An 8,828-nucleotide genomic window follows, 5' to 3' on the forward strand; every position below is an offset into this window, starting at 1 on the left:
TTGGGGGTCTCCCTGTGCATGTTTTCAATGAATTCTTCCTGTTTCATGGATGGGCCTCAGCCTAGCCACCTCCTCCAGTAGCTCTCCCACCTGCTTCCTGAGAGATTTTACCAAGGGACACCTCTCACACAGGATGGTCTCCGCCCCCCTGGCTTTCTATGACTGGGAAATGCAGGCCACAGTCCCTGCAAATCCACACCAGGACCTAAGTAGAAGCATCCTTGGTTGTGTTCTTTGTCTGGATGCAGGTGAGCGGGAGGAGCCAGAAGTAGTGTCGGTATTAGCCACGTGGCCTTTCTAGACCATGCTGATTTTATTCTTTCTCCCTCCAACAAACTCCCTCACATCTCCCCGGTTTGCATGGCACAGACTGCCTGGGTTCTCAGCCTGGGGGCTGCAGACAGGTCCAGCGAAGTTACAAGATCAAAGAGGGGGGATCCCCAGACATTTCTGTTCTAATGAGCAGTCTCCCCCATCTGAAGAAGGCTAAAAGCCCCTGCTCTAGAGACATAGATCAGATGAGATGATCCATCTCTCCAGTGCCCTCCAGTGATGTGGCCTGCAACACCAGGTTGAGGTGGGCTTTCCCAGCCCCCTGGTACTGGTGTCCCTTTTCCAGGGATCTCCCCCACAGCTGGGATTGTCCTGTCTCCTGTTGCCATAGTTTCTCTTCTGCCTCCCCTGCAGTGTTTCATGAACTCGATCCTGCAGTGTCTGAGCAACACGAAGGAGCTCCGGGACTACTGCTTGCAGAACCAGTACGTGCGGGACCTCAACAGCAACAGCCGTATGCACACCGCGCTGATGGCAGGTAAGGGGAGCCAGCTGCCCACAGCCAGGGCTGGGAGATACCAGTGCTCCACCTGGCCCGTCCCTTTGGCAGACTGGGGGCTGAGCCGGTGCCTACAGCTTGCTCCCCTCTGGCGAGTGACCCTGTCTGAACGGGGCTCCCGGCCTCTTGGTCCTCTGGCTCTGTGTCACATGGGCACAAGAAGATTTTCCTGCAAAACTCTCCCTCGGATGCGAGAGTCATGCTGGCTTTTTTCTTCTCACATCCCCTGCCAGCCTTTGCCCTCGGTGACCCCTTTGCCACACCATCACTAGTCTACCTGCCCGGACCCATTTGGGGCACTAAGGGATAAACCCATCAACAAGAAGAAAATTGTTCCTACCACATGTGAGTCACATAGCTGGTGGTCATCAGCAGGATGCTTGCAGATGCTGGAAGTGGTGTCGTTTTTCTGTATCACGTGATGTTTAAAGGTTCCAAGGCATCCAATACGGAAAAATCACCAAAACAACCATAACGCGAAGAAACAGTCTAATTTTGCCCAAAATTGTCAGAAAACTTCTATGCGGTCAAAATAGCACTGTTTTGGAAAGTCTGGGACATATATAGCCCCAGGTGATATATTGTATGCATTTCCCTGTGCTTGTTTGCCTGCGGTTAAAGCAAAAGTCTGTAGTCACAGCACAGCATGAGTTTGTTTGTACCGTGTAATACATCAAAATATTTGTCATTATTTATAGAATGGACTGATTGGGGAAATGTTTTTCTGTCTGCTATTTTTATAAGCTACACAGATAACAACACCTCAACCCCCTAAATATAAAACATATATTTTGATGTTGTCTGCTCAACCGGAGACATATGTCTAAAGCACACAGATGCAACTATTGTTATCTTCTTACTGTCACTGAATACAATGACAATCCATGTGAACGCCTTAGAAACAGTAAGGACACTTTGCAGAAGGGCTGTGGAATGTCTTGTATGAATATATCCTGTGAATAACAAAGTATAGCCAAAAGAAAAGGAGGACTTGTGGCACCTTAGAGACTAACCAATTTATTTGAGCATGAGCTTTCGTGAGCTACAGCTCACTTCATCAGATGCAAGGGTTAGTATAGCCATGTGCTCTCAGTGTAACCTCTACATCTAACGAGGGGCTATTGAAGGTCAAATGCAGCACCCCTTCGAGCTATATTTACTCACAAACATAGTCTCAGTAGTATGCAGACAGTTGAAACATTTCTGCTCGCCCCGAGGGTCTCTGCTGAGTTCGATACTGTGCTGCTGCACTCGTCCCTGTCACAGCTGCGTGCATGGGAGCACAGCAAATCTTCCCTGCGGCAGTCGCATCTCCTCGTCGCACGGGCATTCTCACCGCCCCGCTGCGCAAAGGGCAGGGCGGCTTCCGGAGCAGGCAGCAGCACCACAATGGCAGGGACGAGACGACCCGTGCTGTCTGTCACCCGTCCGAGGGTAACAGGGGGGACTTGAAGATACCGAACTTGTTGCATGATTCCATGTGAGCTGATAATTTGCACTTTTCAAGTGCTGCCTGAAGGAGGCCACTGATGGGAGCAGTTTCTCACTTGTTTTGTTCTTCTTAGCAAGCAACCCATAGCCCACGATCTCCAGAGCTCCTTCTTTGTACCACATTACAGTGAAGATACCAATGCGACACAGGCTGCCTCCGCTGCAAAACCTTACATGACATAAATCTCAGTTGAAAGGCCAAAGTGCCTGATGAAAAGGTAGTGGCAAATGGGGGCTCCCTCAGGCTTTCCTGTTGCAGGGGGGCCGCTTTCAGTACATATTACATGAGAATTGGGAAAACAGCTCCCTGGGTAGTCCTGTGGTCGGGCTCTATGCCCCAGAAGCAGTGAGCCGCTGGTTCAAGTCCCCTTTCTGTTTGTTGAGATCAAGTCTTGGGAACTTAATCTCTTGCCCCCGCGAGTGTTCCACTTTCACTATATATTAACCGGGGCAAAGGCAGCACTCCAAGCCCTCCGTGGTATGGGGGTTAAGGTGTTCACCTGGCATGTGTGTGCTCCCGGTTCAACTCCCCTCGGCGTTGCTTGAGATGGGAGCCTCAATTTCTTACCGCTCCAGCCTTCCACTTTAACTATATATTAACCGGGGCGAGCTAAGCTTTTCAGTCCCTCTATAGTACGGGGGTTAGGGCACTCGCTTGGATTGCGGGTGACCCTGGTTCAACTCCCCTGGGTGTTGCTTGAGACGGCCTGGAGAGCCTCAATTTCTTACCGCTCCAGCCTTCCACTTTAACTATATATTAACCGGGGCAAAGAAAAGTCTCCAAGCCCTCTATGGTATGGGGGTTAGGGTGCTTGCTTGCTTGGATTGCGGGTGACCCTGGTTCAACTCCCCTGGGCGTCGATTGAGACGGCAGGGGGAGCCTCAATTTCTTACCGCTCCAGCCTTCCACTTTAACTATATATTAACCGGGGCGAGCTAAGCTCTCAAGTCCCTCTATGGTATGGGGGTTAGGGTGCTCGCTTGGATTGCGGGTGACCCTGGTTCGCATCCCCGCTCGGCGGGATAGGAGGGCCTCTGGCAGGTGAGAGGAGGCCCCTCCTAGCTGAGCAAGAGGCCCGGCACAGGGCCTCTTGCTTTTTTAATTAAAGAGGCAATGCTGCGCTACAGTAAAACCCCCCTCTCACTCTTGTCCACCCTGATCAGGATACACGCCCAGGTTGTGGCAGACCCCAGGGCACTCCCCTGCTCTTTTGAGGGGTGTGAACTGGGGGCCGCCACCTCCTGGGGAGAGTCGCTGGCAAGCGATCCCTGTCCGAATCCCCTCTCCGTCCCAAGAAGACAACGGCCTCTTGAGAAAGAGAGGGGCTTCGGACAAGGATGGCCCACCCAAAGGACGGTCGCCTAGGAGGCAGGAAATCCCTGTGCAAATCCCTGCTGAACGGGCAGCTGGGGGATTTGAACCAGGATCTCCCACAACCCAGGCGAGTATCCTAACCACTGGACTAGAGAGTGAGGGTAGCCGTGAGGCCGGGCCAGAGCCCATTTAACTAAAGTGGAACAGCTTCAACAGGCAAGAAGGAGGCGGGCAACCCCCTCACTAATAGAGAAAGATCCAGGGGAGATTTGAACCCACATCTCACGCACCCCAGGCGCACACTGTGACCATCAGCCTACCAAGGGAGTTGTGGTAAAGAGAGGCCCAAATTCCATTTAATTCAAGTGGAACAGCTTTGAAAGGCAAGAAAGGAGGCACCCCCAGAAAGACAGCCACCCACACACACACCAAGGGGGATTTGAACTCACATCTTCCCCACCCAAAGCGCACAGTCTAACCATCAGCCTACAGAGGGAACTGGGTCAGCCTGAGGCCCAAATACCATTTAATTAAAGTGGAACAGCTTCCACAGGCAAGAGAGAAGCAGCCCCCCTCCGGCAGTACCCAAAGACCAACCAGGCCTGTGTTAAACGCTCATTTCAAGCTCTTTTCAGCATCAGCAGATCTGGGGAATTGAACCCACAGCACCCACATGGAGCCCAACCACTGGACCACGGAAGGAGCGGTGCCGGGCGCTTTGCCTGAACAATAGTTAATTAACGTGGAACACCTTCTTCGGGCCAAAAAGCAAGGGACGCCACAGATTCAATCCAGGACCACCAGCCATCTCATCAGTTTTCACAACAGACAAAGGGAGGATTTGAACCCACAGCGCCCACAAGCCAGACCAGTAGCGTAACCCCTGGACTACACAGGAAGCTGCTGAATTGGCTGGCCCAAATAATATTTCATTAAAGTTGAACAGTTTCACGGGAAAGAGGAAGGGATCACGAGACCCCCATCACTAGATTTACGGAACCACAGAACACAGACAGCCCATAGGGCAGCGCTCGTCAAACCTCCCCACAACCTTCCCAGCAGGATGAAGGGGGATTTGAACGAGCCAGCCTCCTACCCCCTCTCTGAAGTCTAACCACGGAATCAGAGAGGGAGCCGCAGCCTTTAACTGGGCTCAGGGCCCTTCAATTAAAGTGTAACAGCTTCAAGTGAGGGTGCTCCCGTCGCTGTAGCCCAGGACCCAGTGATTAGGGCACTCACCCGGGTGGTAGGTGAGCCCTTTGCAAATCCCTTGTGCTCGTCAGGCAGCGGGGAGAGTTAAGAAGGTGAATGGCCATAATGCAACAGACCCATGGCCCAGCTAGCCCACTGTCCTGCCTTCCAACAGCGGCCAATGCCGGCTGCATCAAAGGCAGTGAACAGAAGAAGGCAACTCTCAAGCGATCCGTCCCGTCGGGCCCCCCCCCTCCCAGCAGCTGGCCGTCAGCGGGCGAAGGACGCCCGGACCACGGGGCTGCGTCCCTGACCGTCTTGGCTAATAGCCACGGATGGACCCATTCGCCACAAACTTTCTCAGTCTTTCTATTCGAACCCACTTACAGTTTTGGCCCACCCCACCTCCACCGGCAACCACTTCCACAGGCTGAGCGTGCGTTGCGGGGCCAAGTACTGCCTTTGGTTTGGGTTAAAGCTGCTGCCTGCTTATTTCAGCGGGTGACCCCTGTTCTTGCGTTGCGTGAAGGGGTAAATAACACGTCCCGATTCCCGCTCCCCACCCCAGTCATGACTGGCTAGCCCTCTGTCAGAGCCAACCTTAACCGTCTCTTTTCCCAGCTGAACCTGAAGCACGCTCCCCCCCCCACCAGCCTCCCTCACAGGCGAGGCCCCAAACCACTAGGTTAAAAGTTACACAAGGGGGCCTCCGCCTCTGTCTCCTGGGCTGTTTTGTGGGGCGTTCGGCCGGTCCCTAACCAGCTCACGCTAAATGGTCCCTAACCAGCTCACGCTAAGTCCCCTGAGGGGTTCCTGGCCGTGGCTGGCAAGCAGAGGGCGGTACCTGGGAGGGGAAGACGCTGGGTCGATTTCCTTCTCCCCGCCTGATGGGCGCCGGGGAGTTGAAGAGGGCTCTGCAGTCTCTCAAGCGTGAGCCCCAATACTGAAGTAAAGAACCGCCTGAGGAGACTTCCTCGTTGTAGCTTGTCGGGCCTGTGCCACTTCCATGAAGTGGTAACGGGCCAGCCTTGCAACATGAATCCCTCTGTAGTCCAGTGGTTTGGGTGCTTACCCAGTGTGTGGGTGATGCTGGTTCAACTCCTCCCCCAGCTTGCTGAGGAAGGACTTAAACAAACAGCCATCTCCCTGTTCTCAAGCAAGTATCCAGCTTCTGGACTAAGAGGGATCCCCCTGGGGCGCTTGGGCCCCTATCTCTTTTTTTTCCTGCTGAAGCTGTTCCACTTACATGACATATTCATGGGGCCAGCAGCTCACCTAGCAGCCCACTGTAGTCTGATGGGTGTGGTGCGTGCCTAGCAAGTGGGAGGCTGTGGGTTCAAAGCCCCTTTCTTCTTGCTGAGAAGGGATCTGAACTCCCTCTCAGGCGAATCGCCTAAGTGCTAGGCTCGGAGGTTTTCCCCTGTGGGGGCTCTCTCGGTCTTTTCTGTTGCAGGAGGGCTACATTCGGTTACATTATTCACTGGGGCAAAAGCAGAGCCACCAGAGTTGGGTGGTCCAGTGGTTGGACTCTGTGACTTGCATGTGGGAGGTTGGTGGTTCCCATCCCCCTTTTGCTTCTTCTTCTTCTTCTTAAAGAGAAGGGAGTTGAGCACTTGCCTCTCAACCAAATGGCCTAAGTGTCTGCCTAGGAAGTAGTGGGATGTGGGCTCTCCCTCAGGCTTTTCTGTTGCAGGTTGGCCGCTTTCAGTGCATATTACATGAGAATTGGGAAAGCAGCTCCCTGTGACTCCCTGAATAGTCCTGGGGTCGTGCTGCGTGCCCTGGAAGCAGTAAGCCGCTGGTTCAAGCCCCCTCTCTGTTTGTTGAGATCAAGGCTTGGGAGCTTAATCTCTTGCCCCGCCAGTGTTCCACTTTCACTATATATTAACCGGGGCAAAGGCAGCTCTCCAAGCCCTCTATGGTACAGGGGTTAAGGTGCTCACCTGCTGTGTGTGTGCTCCCGGTTCAACTCCCCTTGGCGTTGCTTGAGATGGGAGCCTCAATTTCTTACCGCTCCAGCCTTCCACTTTAACTATATATTAACCGGGGCGAGCTAAGCTTTTAAGTCCCTCTATGGTATGGGGGTTAGGGCACTTGCTTGGATTGTGGGTGACCCTGGTTCAACTCCCCTGGGTGTCGCTTGAGACGGCATGGGGAGCTCAATTTCTTACCGCTCCAGCCTTCCACTTTAACTATATATTAACCGGGGCAAAGAAAAGTCTCCAAGCCCTCTATGGTATGGGGGTTAGGGCACTCGATTGGATTGCGGGTGACCCTGGTTCAACTCCCCTGGGTGTCGCTTGAGACGGCATGGGGAGTCTCAATTTCTTACCGCTCCAGCCTTCCACTTTAACTATATATTAACTGGGGCGAGCTAAGCTTTCAAGTCCCTCTATGGTATGGGGGTTAGGGCGCTTGCTTGGATTGCAGGTGACCCTGGTTCGCATCCCCGCTCGGTGGGATAGGAGGGCCTCTGGCGGGTGAGAGGAGGCCCCTCCTAGCTGAGCAAGAGGCCCGGCACAGGGCCTCTTGCTTTTTTAATTAAAGAGGCAATGCTGCGCTACAGTAAAACCCCCCTCTCACTCTTGTCCACCCTGATCAGGATACACGCCCAGGTTGTGGCAGACCCCAGGGCACTCCCCTGCTCTTTTGAGGGGTGTGAACTGGGGGCCGCCACCTCCTGGGGAGAGTCGCTGGCGAGCGATCCCTGTCCGAATCCCCTCTCCGTCCCAAGAAGACAACGGCCTCTTGAGAAAGAGAGGGGCTTCGGACAAGGATGGCCCACCCAAAGGACGGTCGCCTAGGAGGCAGGAAATCCCTGTGCAAATCCCTGCTGAACAGGCAGCTGGGGGATTTGAACCAGGATCTCCCACAACCCAGGCGAGTATCCTAACCACTGGACTAGAGAGTGAGGGTAGCTATGAGGCCGGGCCAGAGCCCATTTAACTAAAGTGGAACAGCTTCAACAGGCAAGAAGAAGGAGGCAGGCAACCCCTCTCGCTAATAGAGAAAGGTCCAGGGACACGCACCAGGGGAGATTCAAGCCCACATCTCACACACCCCAGGCACCCAATGTGACCATCAGCCTACAGAGGGTGTTGCAGTAAGGAGAGGCCCAAATACCATTTAATTCAAGTGGAACAGCTTTGAAAGGCAAGAAAGGAGGCACCCGCAACGCTACCCAGGGAGGTTTGAACTCACATCTCGCCCACCCAAGGCGCACAGTCTAGCCATCAGCCTACAGAGGGAACTGGGTCAGCCTGAGGCCCAAATACCATTTAATTAAAGTGGAACAGCTTCCACAGGCAAGAGAGAGGCATCCCCACCCCACCCCACCCCACCCCACCCCCAATCACAGAACTCCAAAGGTCTGGGAACACCTACCAGGGCTGCATTTGCCACCTCTCCAAATCTCTTCTTAGTACAGGCACAAGGGCGATTTGCAGCAGGGTCCCCCACAGCCCTTGTGAGGACCCTAACCATCGCACTAAAATTACACAGAAGGCCTGTGCCTCCTTCCCCCTCTGCTCAAATCTGTTTTGTATGATCTTCGGCAGGTACATATCAATCTGACACAAAATGGTTCATGCACCTAAGTCAGCTTACTCCAGGAGGGGTTCCTGGCTGCAGATCACAAATATATCTCGGTCCCAAGCTGCCTAAAAGGGTCAGGGCTTAGCACCGCCCCTCTTCTTGGCATGTCCCAGTGGCTAGCTTCGGCAGTTCTGTGACTGTCATTCTTGTTTTTATGTATCCCATTCTTTGGTACCTGTCTCTGCCCCTTCCTCCAAGACAGAGTCCAAGCCCCTAACTCAGGCATTGGGAATCCCATTGTTGTTCCAATGATTTTCTAGGCATCTGGAAGCCAGGGCAATGGTGAGATTGCCACATCTATACCCCCTTGTGGGTCTGGTCCACAATGCTGAGACAGAGGGGAGCGGAGACAGAGTATACTTGGTCCATATTACAAGCAAAGAGCACTGGGAGGTAAGGGAGCTG

At 53.6% G+C, this 8,828-nt stretch overlaps 1 protein-coding gene across 4 annotated transcripts in view; it reads left to right on the plus strand.

Moving 5' to 3' along the window:
* The window catches only part of USP2 (ubiquitin specific peptidase 2), a 59,505-nt gene that overhangs the window by 38,502 nt on the left and 12,175 nt on the right, over window positions 1-8,828 (plus strand). For all 4 annotated transcript variants that reach the window (XM_084611743.1, XM_084611742.1, XM_084611744.1 and 1 more), the window contains one exon: window positions 688-811. In XM_084611743.1, the coding sequence (XP_084467869.1) occupies window positions 688-811 (124 nt within the window). The remainder of the gene's footprint in view (window positions 1-687; window positions 812-8,828) is intronic.

This window comes from Lepidochelys olivacea, assembly GCF_965140295.1.
Source record: "Lepidochelys olivacea isolate rLepOli2 genome assembly, chromosome: 22".
NCBI classification, from domain to species: Eukaryota; Metazoa; Chordata; order Testudines; family Cheloniidae; genus Lepidochelys; species Lepidochelys olivacea.